The following is a 17,381-nucleotide window of genomic DNA, read 5'->3' on the forward strand; positions in this document are numbered from 1 at the left end:
TGATGGTGGTGGTGATGGTGATGATGGTGATGGTGGTGATGATCATGATGATGATGGTGGTGGTGATGGTGGTGATGGTGGTGATGGTGATGATGGTGATGGTGGTGATGATGATCATGTTGATGATGATGATGGTGGTGATGGTGGTGATGGTGGTGGTGGTGGTGATGGTGGTGATGGTGGTGATGGTGGTGGTGATGGTGATGATGGTGATGGTGGTGATGATCATGTTGATGATGATGATGATGTTGATGATGATGATGTTGATGATGTTGTTGATGATGTTGATGATGATGTTGATGATGATGTTGATGATGATGTTGATGATGATGGTGGTGATGGTGGTGATGGTGGTGGTGATGGTGATGATGGTGATGGTGGTGATGATCATGTTGATGATGTTGATGATGATGATGATGTTGATGATGATGATGATGATGTTGATGATGTTGATGTTGTTGATGATGTTGATGTTGTTGATGATGATGATATTGATGATGATATTGATGATGATGATGATCTTGATGATGTTGATGATGATGATGTTGATGATGTTGATGATGATGATGGTGGTGATGGTGATGATGGTGATGGTGGTGATGATGATGATGATGGTGGTGATGGTGGTGATGGTGGTGGTGGTGATGGTGGTGATGGTGATGATGTTGATGATGATGATGGTGATGTTGATGATGATGATGATGTTGTTGATGATGATGTTGATGATGTTGATGATGATGATGATGATGTTGATGATGATGATGTTGATGATGTTGATGATGATGTTGATGATGTTGATTATGTTGATGATTTTTGATTTAAAGCTTTCGTGACTGCAGTAATTCATATTCTTAGTTTTTTCGGTAAATTCACGTTGAAGAGAAACAACAAAATAACAAAACATATATAAAACAATAAAAAATTCTCACGACGTTTCGACCATAACTCAAACCGTTTGAGTTATGGTCGAAACGTCGTGAGAATTTTTTATTGTTTTATATATGTTTTGTTATTTTGTTGTTTCTCTTCAACGTGACTTTACCGAAAAAACTAAGAATATGTTGATGATGTTGATGATGATGGTGATGTTGATGATGATGATGTTGATGGTGATGATGTTGATGATGTTGATGATGATGATGATGTTGATGATGATGATGATGTTGATGATGATGATGATGTTGATGATGATGATGATGTTGATGATGATGATGTTGATGATGATGTTGATGATGATGATGTTGTTGTTGATGTTGTTGTTGTTGTTGATGATGTTGATGTTGTTGATGTTGTTGATGATGTTGTTGTTGATGTTGATGATGATGTTGATGATGTTGATGATGATGTTGATGGTGATGATGATGTTGATGTTGATGATGATGATGATGTTGATGATGATGTTGATGGTGATGTTGATGGTGGTGATGATGATGTTGTTGATGATGATGTTGATGATGTTGATGATGATGATGATGTTGATGATGTTAATGATGTTGATGTTGATGTTGATGATGATGATGTTGATGATGATGTTGATGATGTTGATGATGATGATGATGTTGATGATGTTGATGATGATGATGTTGTTGATGATGATGTTGATGATGATGATGTTGATGATGTTAATGATGTTGATGTTGATGATGATGTTGATGATGATGATGATGATGCAGGGAGCGTGTTGAGAGTCCTCCTGAACTCCTCTGGGGTTCAGCGAGGATCAAGGAGACTTTGATGGGGCTCAGTTTCCTCATCTCTCCATCGTCATTCTTCCAGGTGACACCAACATCAACAGCAACAACATCAACAACATCCACATCATCAACATCACCATCAACATCAACAACATCCACATCACCATCACCACCATCACCATCAACATCATCAACATCACCATCAACAACATCATCATCACCATCAACATCACCAACAACATCATCATCAACATCACCATCAACATCACCATCAACATCATCAACAACATCAACATCATCACCATCAACAACATCAACATCATCATCAACATCATCATCATCATCACCATCACCATCGCCATCATCATCAACATCATCTTCAACATCATCAACAACATCACCATCAACATCATCAACATCACCATCAACAACATCATCATCACCATCAACATCACCATCAACATCACCATCAACATCACCATCAACATCATCAACAACATCAATATCATCACCATCAACAACAACATCATCAACATCATCACCATCACCATCGCCATCATCATCAACATCATCTTCAACATCATCATCAACATCACCATCAACATCATCAACAACATCATCAACATCACCATCAACATCATCATCACCATCAACATCACCATCAACAACATCATCATCATTATCAACATCACCAACAACATCATCATCAACATCAACATCACCATCATCAACTTCACCATCATCAACATCAACATCATCAACATCAACATCATCAACATCAACAACATCATCAACATCACTATCATCATCAACAACAACATCATCACCATCATCATCACCATCAACATCATCATCAACATCATCATCAACATCACCATCAACATCATCATCAATATCACCATCAACATCAACAACATCATCATCAACATCACCATCTACATCAACATCACCATCAACATCAACAACATCATCATCAACATCATCATCACCATCAACATCATCAACAACATCATCATCAACATCATCAACATCATCATCACCATCAACATCATCATCACCATCATCACCATCAACATCATCATCACCATCATCACCATCAACATCATCATCACCATCATCACCATCAACATCAACATCATTATCATCAACATCATCAACATCATCATCATCATCAACATCATCATGAACATCAACATCAACAACAACATCATCAACATCACCATCACCACCATCATCATCAACATCACCATCAACATCGCCATCAACATCATCATCAACATCATCAACATCACCATCATCAACATCATTAACAACATCACCATCATCATCAACATCATAATGAACATCATCATGCTGATGTTGATGGTGGTGATGATGGTGGTGATGGTGGTGGTGGTGGTGTAGGTGATGATGGTGACGATGTTGATGGTAGTGGTGATGGTGATGGTGGTGGTGTTGCAGGTGGTGATGGTGATGGTGGTGATGGTGGTGGTGATGTTGATGATGACGGTGGTGGTGTTGCAGGTGATGATGGTGATGATGGTGGTGATGGTGATGATGGTGACGATGTTGATGGTAGTGGTGATGGTGGTGGTGTTTCAGGTGATGATGGTGGTGATGGTGGTGGTGTTGGTGGTGGTGGTGGTGTTGCAGGTGATGATGGTGATGGTGGTGATGGTGGTGGTGATGTTGCAGGTGATGATAGTGGTGATGTTGATGGTGGTGGTGGTGGTGTTGGTGATGGTGATGTTGCAGGTGATGATAGTGGTGATGTTGATGGTGGTGATGTTGCAGGTGATGATAGTGGTGATGTTGATGTTGATGGTGGTGGTGGTGGTGATGTTGATGGTGGTGTTGCAGGTGATGATGGTGATGGTGGTGGTGATGGTGGTGTTGATTTTGCAGGTGATGATAGTGGTGATGGTGATGTTGATGGTGGTGATGTTGCAGGTGATGATAGTGGTGATGTTGATGGTGGTGGTGGTGGTGGTGTTGGTGATGGTGGTGTTGCAGGTGGTGGTGGTGATGGTGATGATGATGATGATGATGCAGGTGATGATAGTGGTGATGATGATGATGTTAATGGTGGTGGTGATGTTGATGATGACGCTGGTGGTGTTGCAGGTGATGATGGTGATGGTGGTGATGGTGGTGGTGATGTTGATGGTGGTGATGGTGGTGATGTTGATGGTGGTGTTGCAGGTGGTGGTGGTGATGATGATGTTGATGTTAATGGTGGTGTTGCAGGTGATGATGGTGATGTTGATGATGATGATGTTAATGGTGGTGTTGCAGGTGATGATAGTGGTGATGGTGATGTTGATGGTAGTGGTGGTGGTGATGATGTTGCAGGTGATGATGGTGGTGATGGTGGTAGTGTTGGTGGTGGTGGTGTTGCAGGTGATGATGATGATGTTAATGGTGGTGCAGGTGATGATGGTGATGGTGGTGATGTTGATGGTGGTGGTGGTGGTGTTGCAGGTGATGATGGTGATGGTGATGATGATGTTAATGGTGGTGTTGCAGGTGATGATGGTGATGGTGGTGATGGTGGTGATGGTGGTGTTGCAGGTGATGATAGTGGTGATGTTGATGGTGGTGGTGGTGGTGGTATTGCAGGTGATGATGGTGATGGTGGTGATGGTGGTGGTGGTGTTGCAGGTGATGATGGTGATGATGATGATGTTGATGGTGGTGTTGCAGGTGATGATGGTGATGGTGGTGATGGTGATGATGGTGATGATGATGATGATGGTGGTGATGGTGGTGGTGATGATGATGTTGTTGGTGGTGTTGCAGGTGATGATGGTGGTGATGATGATGTTAATGGTGGTGTTGATGGTGGTGATGGTGATGGTGGTGATGTTGATGGTGGTGTTGCAGGTGATGATGATGATGATGTTAATGGTGGTGATGGTGGTGTTGCAGGTGATGATAGTGGTGATGATGGTGATGATGATGTTGATGTTAATGGTGGTGTTGCAGGTGATGATAGTGGTGATGTTGATGGTGGTGGTGGTGGTGATGGTGATGATGATGATGATGATGCAGGTGATGATAGTGGTGATGATGATGTTAATGGTGGTGTTGCAGGTGATGATAGTGGTGATGTTGATGTTGATGATGATGTTAATGGTGGTGTTGCAGGTGATGATGGTGATGATGGTGATGGTGGTGATGTTGATGGTGGTGGTGATGGTGATGATGGTGATGATGATGATGGTGGTGATGATGGTGATGATGATGATGTTGATGGTGGTGTTTCAGGTGATGATGGTGATGGTGGTGATGTTGATGGTGGTGGTGGTGGTGATGGTGATGATGATGATGATGATGCAGGTGATGATGGTGATGTTGATGTTGATGATGATGTTAATGGTGGTGTTGCAGGTGATGATGGTGATGGTGGTGATGTTGTTGGTGGTGTTGCAGGTGATGATGGTGATGATGATGATGTTGATGGTGGTGTTGATGATGATGATGGTGGTGATGGTGGTGATGATGATGATGTTGATGGTGGTGTTTCAGGTGAACACAGGTGGAGCTGAGGCACTGCTCACCTTGCTGGGTGAGTGGGCGGGCCTCACCCCGGACACTCACCTCCTGGACGTTTGCTGTGGCACGGGAACCATCGGACTGTCCCTGGCCCGGGTGAGGAGCTTGCTCACCACTCGCTCACTCACCCACTCACTCACACAGTCACTCACCACTCGCTCACTCACCCACTCACTCACCCACTCACTCACTCACACAGTCACTCACACACTCACTCACTCGCTCACCCACCCACTTACTCGCTCACCACTCGCTCACTCACCCACTCACTCACCCACTCACTCACCACTTGCTCACTCACCCACTCACTCACCACTCGCTCACTCACCCACTCACTCACTCACACAGTCACTCACACACTCACTCACTCACCCACTCACTCACCTACTCACTCGCTCACCCACACACTCACTCACGCACTCACCCACCCACTCGCTCACTCACTCACTCACCCACTCACTCACTCACTCACACACTCACTCACTCACACACACACTCACCTACTCACTCACTCACCCACTCGCTCACTCACTCACTCACCCACTCACTCGCTCACACAACTACTCAGTCACTCACACAGTCACTCACACACACAATCACTCACTCACCCACTCACCTACTCACTCACTCACCCACCCACTCACCCACTCACCCACTCACCCACTCACTCACTCACCCACTCACCCAACTACTCAGTCACTCGCCCACTCACTCACCCACTCACTCACCCACTCACCCAACTACTCACTCACACACAGTCACTCACTCACTCACCCACTCACTCACTCACTCACCCACTCACTAACCCACTCACTCACCCACTCACTCACCTACTCACTCACTCATCCACTCACTCACTCACTCACCCACCCACTCACTCATCCACTCACTCACTCACTCACCCACCCACTCACTCACTCACTCACCCACTCACTCACTCACTCACCCATTTACTCACTCACTCACCGACTCACTCACCCACTCACTCACCCACTCAATCACTCACTCACTCACCCACTCAATCACTCACTCACTCACCCACTCAATCACTCACTCACTCACCCACTCACTCACTCACACAATCACCCACTCACTCACCTATTCACCCGCTCACTCACTCTCCCACCCACTCACCCACCCACTTACCCACCCACTCACACTCGCCCACACACACACCCACTCACCCACCCACTCACCCACCCACTCACTTACTCACCCACTCACTCACTCACCCACAGACTCACCCACTCACCCACCCACCCACCCACTCACTCACCCACCCACTCACACACCCACCCACCCACTCACCCACCCACTCACTCACACAATCACCCACACTCACTCACCCACTCACTCACCCACTCACGCACTCACCCACTCACTCGCCTACTCACTCACTCATCCACTCACTCACTCACCCACCCACTCACTCATCCACTCACTCACTCACCCACCCACCCACTCACTCACCCACTCACTCACTCACTCACCCATTTACTCACTCACTCACTCACCGACTCACTCACCCACTCACTCACCCACTCACTCACCCACTCACTCACTCACTCACACAATCACCCACTCACTCACCTATTCACCCGCTCACTCACTCTCCCACTCAATCACTCACTCACTCACCCACTCACTCACTCACCCACTCACTCACTCACTCACCCACAGACTCACCCACTCACCCACCCACCCACTCACTCACCCACCCACTCACACACCCACTCACCCACCCACTCACTCACACACTCACCCACACACTCACACTCACCCACTCACTCACCCACTCAATCACTCACTCACTCACTCACCCACTCAATCACTCACTCACTCACCCACTCACTCACTCACTCACACAATCACCCACTCACTCACCTATTCACCCGCTCACTCAGTCTCCCACCCACTCACCCACCCACTTACGCACCCACTCACACTCACCCACACACACACCCACTCACCCACCCACTCACCCACCCACTCACTCACTCACCCACAGACTCACCCACTCACCCACCCAGCCACCCACTCACTCACTCACCCACTCACTCACACACCCACCCACCCACTCACCCACCCACTCACTCACCCACAGACTCACCCGCTGATGGTGAAGGTGTTGATGTTGTTGTTGTTGTTGACGTTGTTGTTGTTGACGTTGTTGTTGTTGACGTTGTTGTTGTTGTTGACGTTGTTGTTGTTGACGTTGTTGTTGTTGATGTTGTTGTTGTTGTTGACGTTGTTGTTGTTGACGTTGTTGTTGTTGACGTTGTTGTTGTTGTTGTTGACGTTGTTGTTGTTGTTGTTGACGTTGTTGTTGACGTTGTTGTTGTTGACGTTGGTGTTGTTGTTGTTGTTGACGTTGTTGTTGACGTTGTTGTTGTTGTTGACGTTGTTGTTGACGTTGTTGTTGTTGTTGACGTTGTTGTTGACGTTGTTGTTGACGTTGTTGTTGACGTTGTTGTTGACGTTGTTGTTGACGTTGTTGTTGACGTTGTTGACGTTGTTGTTGTTGTTGACGTTGTTGTTGACGTTGTTGTTGTTGTTGACGTTGTTGTTGACGTTGTTGTTGTTGTTGTTGACGTTGTTGTTGACGTTGTTGTTGACGTTGTTGTTGTTGACGTTGTTGTTGATGTTGTTGTTGTTGACGTTGTTGTTGACGTTGTTGTTGACGTTGTTGTTGACGTTGTTGTTGTTGTTGACGTTGTTGTTGACGTTGTTGACGTTGTTGTTGACGTTGTTGACGTTGTTGTTGACGTTGTTGTTGTTGTTGTTGACGTTGTTGTTGACGTTGTTGTTGACGTTGTTGTTGACGTTGTTGTTGTTGTTGATGTTGTTGTTGTTGACGTTGATGTTGATGTTGTTGTTGACGTTGTTGTTGTTGACGTTGTTGTTGTTGTTGTTGATGTTGTTGTTGTTGTTGATGTTGTTGATGTTGTTGTTGTTGACGTTGTTGATGTTGTTGACGTTGTTGTTGTTGTTGACGTTGTTGACGTTGTTGTTGTTGACGTTGACGTTGTTGTTGTTGTTGACGTAGTTTGTGAAGAGCGTCGTTGGAGTGGACATCTGTGCTGAAGCCATCGAAGACGCCAACATGAACGCTGCACTCAACGGTGACGTCCCAGGGTCCCAGTGTCTCCGTGTCTGTCTCAGTGTCTCAGTGTCTCACTGTCCCAGTGTCTCCGTGTCCCAGTGTCACAGTGTCTGTCCCAGTGTCTCACTGTCCCAGTGTCTCAGTGTATCACTGTCCCAGTGTCCCAGGGTCCCAGTGTCCCAGTGTCTGTCTCAGTGTCCCAGTGTCCCAGTGTCTCGGTGTCTCACTATCCCAGTGTCTCAGTGTCCCAGTGTCTCAGTGTCCCAGTGTCTCAGTGTCCCAGTGTCTCAGTGTCCCAGTGTCTCAGTGTCCCAGTGTCTCCGTGTCTCAGTGTCTCCGTGTCTGTGTCCCAGTGTCTCCGTGTCTCCGTGTCTCAGTGTCCCAGTGTCTCCGTGTCTCACTATCCCAGTGTCTCAGTGTCCCAGTGTCTCCGTGTCTGTGTCCCAGTGTCTCCGTGTCTCCGTGTCTCAGTGTCTGTGTCTCAGTGTCTCAGTGTCTCCGTGTCTCAGTGTCTCACTATCCCAGTGTCTGTCTCAGTGTCTCAGTGTCTCAGTGTCTCAGTGTCCCAGTGTCTCAGTGTCTCAGTGTCTCAGTGTCTCAGTGTCCCAGTGTCTCCGTGTCTCAGTGTCCCAGTGTCTCCGTGTCTCACTATCCCAGTGTCCCAGTGTCTCAGTGTCTCCGTGTCTCAGTGTCTCCGTGTCTCACTATCCCAGTGTCCCAGTGTCTCAGTGTCTCCGTGTCTCAGGGTCTCAGTGTCCCAGTGTCTCCGTGTCTCCCTGTCCCAGTGTCTCAGTGTCTCAGTGTCCCAGTGTCTCAGTGTCTCAGTGTCTCAGTGTCTCCGTGTCTCCGTGTCTCCGTGTCTCAGTGTCCCAGTGTCTCAGTGTCTCAGTGTTCCAGTGTCTCAGTGTCTCAGTGTCTCCGTGTCTCCGTGTCTCCGTGTCTCAGTGTCCCAGTGTCTCAGTGTCTCAGTGTCTCAGTGTCTCAGTGTCCCAGTGTCCCAGTGTCTCAGTGTCCCAGTGTCCCAGTGTCCCAGTGTCTCCGTGTCTCAGTGTCTCAGTGTCCCAGTGTCCCAGTGTCTCAATGTCTCAGTGTCTCAGGGTCTCAGTGTCCAAGTGTCTCAGTGTCCCAGTGTCCCAGTGTCCCAGTGTCTCAGTGTCTCAGTGTCCCAGTGTCTCAGTGTCTCAGTGTCCCAGTGTCTGTCTCAGTGTCTCAGTGTTCCAGTGTCTCACTGTCTCAGTGTCCCAGTGTCTCAGTGTCTCAGTGTCCCAGTGTCTCCGTGTCTCAGTGTCTCAGTGTCTGTCTCAGAGTCTCAGTGTCTCAGTGTCCCAGTGTCTGTCTCAGTGTCTCAGTGTCCCACTGTCTCAGTGTCTCAGTGTTCCAGTGTCTCACTGTCTCAGTGTCTCAGTGTCTCAGTGTCCCAGTGTCTCAGTGTCCCAGTGTCTCAGTGTCCCAGTGTCCCAGTGTCTCAGTGTCTCAGTGTCTCACTGTCTCCCTGTCCCAGTGTCTCAGTGTCTCAGTGTCCCAATGTCCCAGTGTCTCAGTGTCTCAGTGTCTCAGTGTCTCCGTGTCTCCGTGTCCCAGTGTCTCACTATCCCAGTGTCCCAGTGTCTCCGTGTCTCAGTGTCTCAGTGTCTCAGTGTCCCAGTGTCCCAGTGTCTCAGTGTCTCAGTGTCCCAGTGTCCCAGTGTGTCAGTGTCTCAGTGTCTCAGTGTCCCAGTGTCTCAGTGTCCCAGTGTCTCACTGTCCCAGTGTCTCCCTGTCCCAGTGTCTCAGTGTCCCAGTGTCTCACTGTCCCAGTGTCTCACTGTCCCAGTGTCTCAGTGTCTCAGTGTCCCAGTGTCTCAGTGTCCCAGTGTCTCACTGTCCCAGTGTCTCACTGTCCCAGTGTCTCACTGTCCCAGTGTCTCAGTGTCTCAATGTCTCCGTGTGTCAGTGTCTCAATGTCTCAGTGTCTCAATGTCTCCGTGTCTCCGTGTCTCAGTGTCCCAGTGTCTCAGTGTCTCCCTGTCTCCCTTTCTCAGTGTCCTAGTGTCCCAGTATCCCAGTGTCCCAGTGTCTCAGTGTCTCATTGTCCCAGTGTCTCAGTGTCTCCGTGTCTGTGTGTCCGTGTCTCTGTGTCTGTGTGTCTGTGTGTGTGTCTCTGTCTGTGTGTGTCTGTGTGTCTCTGTGTGTGTGTCTGTGCGTGTATCTGTCTGTGTGTGTCTCTGTGTGTGTGTCTGTGCGTGTATCTGTCTGTGTGTGTCTCTGTGTGTGTGCGTCTCTGTGTGTCCGTGTCCGTGTGTGCCTGTGTGCCTGTGTGTGTAGGTGTGTGACTGTGTGTCTATGTGTCTCTGTGTCTGTGTGTGACTGTGTATGTGTGTGTCTCTGTGTGTGTCTGTGTGTGTCTCTGTGTCTCTGTGTGTCCGTGTAAGTGTGTGACTGTGTGACTGTGTCTGTGTGTCTATCTGCGTGTCTGTGTGTCTGTGTGTCTGTGTGTGTGTGTGTTTGTGTGTCTGTGTGTTTGTGTCTGTGTGTCTCTCTGTGTCCGTGTAGGTGTGTGACTGTGTGTGTCTCTCTGTGTCTGTGTGTCTATCTGTGTCTGTGTCTCTGTGTGACTGTGTGTCTGTGTGTGTGTGACTGTGTGATTGTGTGTGTGTGATTGTGTGTGTGTGACTGTGTGTGTGTGACTGTGTGGGGAGCGATGGTGTAGCGGTTAGCGCTACGCTGCACTATGAACCTGGCGACCCGGGTTCGATTCCCGCTCACGGCCAACACCAGTGACGATTATCTGAACCGGTCCCGGGCCTCCCCTAGGTCGACTCAGCCTCAAATGAGTACCTGGTGCGGTGTGTAAACATCGCCACTAGGGAGACAAAGGCGGTCGGGCGTGGTGCTGGCCACCCACCCCTTCGTGTACCGTTCCGGCCTTCATAGGTGCTCGTTAACAGCACTTGCCCCTACAGTCTGTTACAGGCTATTTGGGGGATCTTTGATCTTTATCTTTGTTGTGTGTGACTGTGTGTGTGACTGTGTGTGTGACTGTGTGTGAGACTGTGTGTGTGTGCCTGTGTGTATGTGTGTGACTGTGTAACTGTGTGACTGTGTGTGTGTGACTGTGTGTGTGACTGTGTGACTGTGTTTGTGTGACTGTGTGTGTGTGTGTGACTGTGTGTGTGTGTGACTGTGTGTGTGTCTGTGTGTGTGACTGTGTGTGACTGTGTGTGTGTGTGTGTCTGTGTGTGTGACTGTGTGTGACTGTGTGTGTGTGTCACTGTGTGTGTGTGTCACTGTCTGTGTGTGTCTGACTTTCTGTGTGTGTGTGACTGTCTCTGTGTCTGTGTGTGACTGTGTGTGTGATTGTGTGACTGTGTGTGTGACTGTGTGTGTGTTTGACTGTGTGTGTGTGTGTGACTGTGTGTGTGTGTCACTGTGTGTGTGTGACTGTGTGTGTGACTGTGTGTGTGACTGTGTGTGTGACTGTGTGTGTGTCTGTGTGTGTGACTGTGTGTGACTGTGTGTGACTGTGTGTGCGTGTGACTGTGTGTGTGTGACTGTGTGTGTGTGTGTGACTGTGTGTTTGTAGGTGTGTGACTGTGTGTGTGTGTGTGACTGTGTGTGTGACTGTGTGTGTGTGTAGGTGTGTGTGTGTGACTGTGTGTGTGTGTAGGTGTGTGTGTGTGACTGTAACAACTAAGCTTGTGCCGGAGGCCCCGGGGGGCCAGGCGTCTATGACGTCTCCTGGCCAAACCCCAATTGGCGGAGCCAGGAGATTGAATACCTACCCTCGGGGCTACTCCAGAAACAACGAAAAGTCTGGGTCATGTAGCCCGCATGCCCAGCCACCGCATGCCGAAACAGCTTTTGTTTGGCCGGATTGAGGGGGCTAAGCGGGCGCGGCACGGGCTAGAGAAGAGATGGAGTGATGTGGTACAGGAGGACGTGGAGCTGAGTGGACTTGCCGATGACTGGTACCAGCGGTGTCAAGATCGGCCTCTGTGGAGGAGGCTCGTGAAGGATGCTACTGGGCAGTTAGAGGCAGTCGCCCTCCAACAACAACGGAGGGCGGAGGAGTGACGCTCACAACAGCGAGCGGAGCGCCGGGTGGCTAAAGCACAGCAGGTTGGCACAGTAGGGGGCACAGGTGGTGCATCAGCCAGTCATCTCAGTCAGTCGACCCGTGGCACCTGGGTCTGCCCCGTGACCTCCTGCCAGCGGGCGTTCGACACTTCACGTGGCCTCAGGGTGCACATAGCCTGGCACAAGCGTCGTGGTGACGTCACCGCCACTTAGTGGCGAATGGCGGTTGTTGTTGTTGTTGTTGGTGTGTCACTGTGTGTGTGACTGTGTGTGTGACTGTGTGTGTGACTGTCTGTGTGTGTCTGACTTTCTGTGTGTGTGTGACTGTCTCTGTGTCTGTGTGTGACTGTGTGTGTGATTGTGTGACTGTGTGTGTGACTGTGTGTGTGTTTGACTGTGTGTGTGTGTGACTGTGTGTGTGTGTGTCACTGTGTGTGTGTGTCACTGTGTGTGTGTGACTGTGTGTGTGACTGTGTGTGTGACTGTGTGTGTGACTGTGTGTGTGTCTGTGTGCGTGACTGTGTGACTGTGTGTGACTGTGTGTGACTGTGTGTGACTGTGTGTGACTGTGTGTGCGTGTGACTGTGTGTGTGTGACTGTGTGTGTGTGTGACTGTGTTTGTAGGTGTGTGACTGTGTGTGTGTGTGTGACTGTGTGTGTGACTGTGTGTGTGTGTAGGTGTGTGTGTGTGACTGTGTGTGTGTGTAGGTGTGTGTGTGTGACTGTGTGTGTGTGACTGTGTGTGTGTGTAGGTGTGTGTGACTGTGTGTGTGTGAGACTGTGTGTGACTGTGTGTGTGTGACTGTGTGTGACTGTGTGTGACTGTGTGTGTGTGACTGTGTGTGACTGTGTGTGTGTGACTGTGTGTGTGTGACTGTGTGTGTGTGTGACTGTGTGTGTGTGTAGGTCCGGCAAAACAACCCCCTACCTCCTCGCGGTGCCGGACGGGCAACTCTGTCGTGGACAGCGCTGTGGGGGGAGTTCCAATTTTGATTGGCTCCTCCCCTCATGGCGTCTGTGACCACCACAGGGGCTAAACGGGGGCTCTGGACGGGTGCGAGGGGCTGGTAACCCCTCCACCTTCAATTAATTACCACAAAACCACGAATTAAACTGAAATATGTAACAACTAAGCTTGTGCCGGAGGCCCCGGGGGCCAGGCGTCTATGACGTCTCCTGGCCAAACCCCAATTGGCGGAGCCAGGAGATTGAATACCTACCCTCGGGGCTACTCCAGAAACAACGAAAAGCCACTACGGGTGGCCACGTGGAATGTTCGAACGCTCACTGCAGAGGAGAGGCTGCCACTCCTCTGTCGGGAGCTGGACCGGTACCGCCTGGATCTATGCGGCATTCAGGAGGTCCGGTGGACCGACTCTGGCTCCTGCCACCATGAGGGGTGGACAGTCCTCTACTCGGGGCAGCAGACTGCCAAACAACAGGGTGTGGGTCTTCTTTTGAACAAAAGAATGAAGGGGGCGTGGGAGCGTGGCGGTGAGGTGTGGGAAGCTGTAAGCCCCAGGCTACTTTGGGCTCGCCTTCCCATCTACCGGAGGCGAGGAATGGTGGTCGTGGTTACTTATGCCCCCACCGAAGATGAACATCCGTGGAGGGATGCAGGCAAAGCCGATGAGTCAGATGCCTTCTATGACCTCCTGTCACAGCTGCTGGCTAAAGTGGCCCCTCGGGATAGAGTCATCATGTTGGGTGACTTCAATGCCCGAGTTGGTCATGATACTGGCACCTGGTCTGGAGTGATTGGAGGGCATGGGCCAGATCAGCTCAATAACAACGGTAGGAGGCTGCTAGATTTTTGTGCAGCCCATGGGCTTGTAATTACCAACACGCTGTTCCGGCATCGGCGCATCCACACAACATCATGGATGCATGCCGGGTCCAAGCAAGAACATCTGCTGGACTACATAGTGACGGACCAGCGAATGCGAGCCCATGTCCTTGACACCAGGACCTACCGTGGAGCTGATCTGCCCTCTGACCATCGACTAGTCATCTGTAAGATGCGCCTGCCATTCTTTCACTCCGGTGGTGGGTGTACACCCAGGACCCCATTCCAACCTAAAGTGGCCTGGTCACAGTTATCTGATGAAAGTTGCAAGCGAGAATTTCATCATCGCTTGCGGCTGGGATTGGCATCGTCCCCGACTCCTCCTGATGTCGAGGGTAAATGGGCGAGGTTTAGGACTGTGACTCATGCAGCTGCAATGGCTGCTTTGGGTACGCGGTCCAGACCTCCCCAGACACCCTGGATGACAGAGGAGTTGTTCAGGATGGTTGAGAAAAAGCGACAGGCCCACTGTCATCGGCTACAGAATCCCACGTCAGAGAATGAGGAGGCTTACCGCAGCCTTCGCTCGGAGGTTCGGAGAGCCGTGAGGCGCTGCAAGGATGGGTCGTGGTTGCGGGTTGCTGAGGAGATGGAGTCTGCCTCAGTGGCCCGTGATCACAAATCTCTATTTAACTCCATCAAAAAAGTAACCTGCAGCGCCACACCTATTACCATCATTAGGGGAAAAAACGGTGATCCAATTTCCGACCCCCAGGAACAGGTTCGCAGATTTGCTGAGCATTTCTGTGAGGTCCTGGGGGAGGGAAAATCCCTCAGCCAGGAAAACATCGTGGCACAAAGTGAGGATGACCCTGCTGAGGCTGCGGTGCCTCGAATATTGGATGAAGTCACCCCCTGTGAGTGGCTGGCTGAGGTGCCATCTGCTGAGGAAGTATTGAAGGCGATCCGGAGTCTGAGACCAGGAAAGGCAGCGGGCAGAGATGATCTCCCAAGCGAAATGCTGAGGGAGGGTGGCGTTTGTGCACAGACTGCCCTATATGACATCATAACAACAGTCTGGACCACTGGACGGGTTCCGCAGGATTGGAAGGATGCCCTGGTGGTCCCCCTTTTTAAGAAGGGGGACCGCACAGACTGTAACAACTACAGGGGCATCTCACTCCTCAGTGTGCCGGGAAAGGTCCTGGCAAGGATTATTCAGCATCGCCTTGTCAGGCACGCTGAGGAGAGGCTTGCGGAGCCCCAATGCGGTTTCAGGAAAGGGCGGTCCTGCACAGATGCCATATTTTCTGTCCGTCTGCTACAGCAGAGGTGTAGGGAATTCCAACAAGACCTACATCTCTGCTTTATTGACCTGGTCAAGGCCTATGATACCATCAGTAGGCCTGGGCTCTGGGTCGTTCTTCGTGCTTTTGGAGTACCTGACCCTCTGCTCACGATCATTAAGGACCTTCATGATGGTGAGCGGGCCCGGGTAAAACTACGTGGCCGGGAGTCAGAGCCATTCCCTGTACACCTTGGGGTGCGACAGGGATGTCCTCTGGCTCCCACATTATTTAACATCTATTTTGACCACGTAGTTCGTGAAGCCTTCAATAGCTGTACCGGGGGAATCTCCATATGGTACAGATATAATGGGAGGCTAATCGATGCCCGGGTGCGGTCAAGGGATGGCTCCCTATTGCTCAACCACGTTATGTATGCTGATGACTTGGTAATAACTGCTCAGTCAGAGGAGGAGTTGGAGACGCTGCTGCTGAGACTGGAGCGTGCCACTAAGAGGTGGGGCCTTACCATCAGCCCCACCAAAACTAAGCACCTGCCTGGGTATTTTGTACCATCGGACACTCCACCCCCACAACTCCCAATCGGTGATGGGGCAGTTGTGGAGAGAGTGGAGAGTTTCCCATACCTGGGCAGTGTGCTTATGACTGGCTCCAGTTTAACAGCAGAGGTCTCACTCCGAATCAGTCGAGCGGCAATATCTTTTCATCGGTTGCGTAACGCTGTGTGGAAGCTACCTGGTCTGTCGCTCCGCACTAAGCTTCAGGTCTTCTCGGCCACGGTCATTCCCTCCCTTCTCTACGCTTGCGAAACGTGGACCCCCCTAATGGAACATCTTCGCCGGTTAGAAACATTTAGGCTGACCTGCCTACGATCCATCCTGGGTTTAACCAGACTGGATTGTGTGAGGAGCTCACAAATCCTTGAAAGATCTGGGCTGGGTCCCATCGGTGAGCTCCTCCGGCAGGCAAGGCTGCGATGGCTGGGTCATGTAGCCCGCATGCCCAGCCACCGCATGCCGAAACAGCTTTTGTTTGGCCGGATTGAGGGGGCTAAGCGGGCGCGGCACGGGCTAGAGAAGAGATGGAGTGATGTGGTACAGGAGGACGTGGAGCTGAGTGGACTTGCCGATGACTGGTACCAGCGGTGTCAAGATCGGCCTCTGTGGAGGAGGCTCGTGAAGGATGCTACTGGGCAGTTGGAGGCAGTCGCCCTCCAACAACAACGGAGGGCGGAGGAGCGACGCTCACAACAGCGAGCGGAGCGCCGGGTGGCTAAAGCACAGCAGGTTGGCACAGTAGGGGGCACAGGTGGTGCATCAGCCAGTCAACTCAGTCAGTCTACCCGTGGTACCTGGGTCTGCCCCGTGACCTCCTGCCAGCGGGCATTCGACACTTCACGTGGCCTCAGGGTGCACATAGCCTGGCACAAGCGTCGTGGTGACGTCACCGCCACTTAGTGGCGAATGGCGGTTGTTGTTGTTGTGTGTAGGTGTGACTGTGTGTGTGTGACTGTGTGTGTGTGACTGTGTGTGTGTGTGTGACTGTGTGTGACTGTGTGTGTGTGTGACTGTGTGTGTAGGTGTGTGTGACTGTGTGTGTGTGACTGTGTGTTTGTGACTGTGTGTGACTGTGTGTGTGACTGTGTGTGACTGTGTGTGTGTGTGACTGTGTGTGTGTGTGACTGTGTGTGTGTGACTGTGTGTGTGTGTGTGACTGTGTGTGTGTGTGACTGTGTGTGTGTGTGACTGTGTGTGTGACTGTGTGTGTGTGTGACTGTGTGTGTGTGTGACTGTGTGTGTGTGTGACTGTGTGTGTGTGTGACTGTGTGTGTGACTGTGTGTGTGTGACTGTGTGTGACTGTGTGTGTGTGACTGTGTGTG

At 50.3% G+C, this 17,381-nt stretch overlaps 1 protein-coding gene across 1 annotated transcript in view; it reads left to right on the forward strand.

The window, feature by feature from the left end:
- The window catches only part of LOC116937068 (tRNA (uracil-5-)-methyltransferase homolog A-like), a gene marked incomplete at its 5' end in the record, with an annotated part of 56,599 nt that overhangs the window by 22,561 nt on the left and 16,657 nt on the right, over positions 1-17,381 (forward strand). The window contains 3 exons of the mRNA XM_076057795.1: positions 1,674-1,776; positions 5,223-5,345; positions 8,296-8,371. Coding sequence (XP_075913910.1) covers positions 1,674-1,776; positions 5,223-5,345; positions 8,296-8,371 — 302 coding nt within the window. The remainder of the gene's footprint in view (positions 1-1,673; positions 1,777-5,222; positions 5,346-8,295; positions 8,372-17,381) is intronic.

Source organism: Petromyzon marinus, chromosome 84 (assembly GCF_048934315.1).
Source record: "Petromyzon marinus isolate PM22_M1 ecotype Great Lakes invasive population chromosome 84, UKy_Petmar_22M1.pri1.0, whole genome shotgun sequence".
Classification (NCBI taxonomy): domain Eukaryota; kingdom Metazoa; phylum Chordata; class Hyperoartia; order Petromyzontiformes; family Petromyzontidae; genus Petromyzon; species Petromyzon marinus.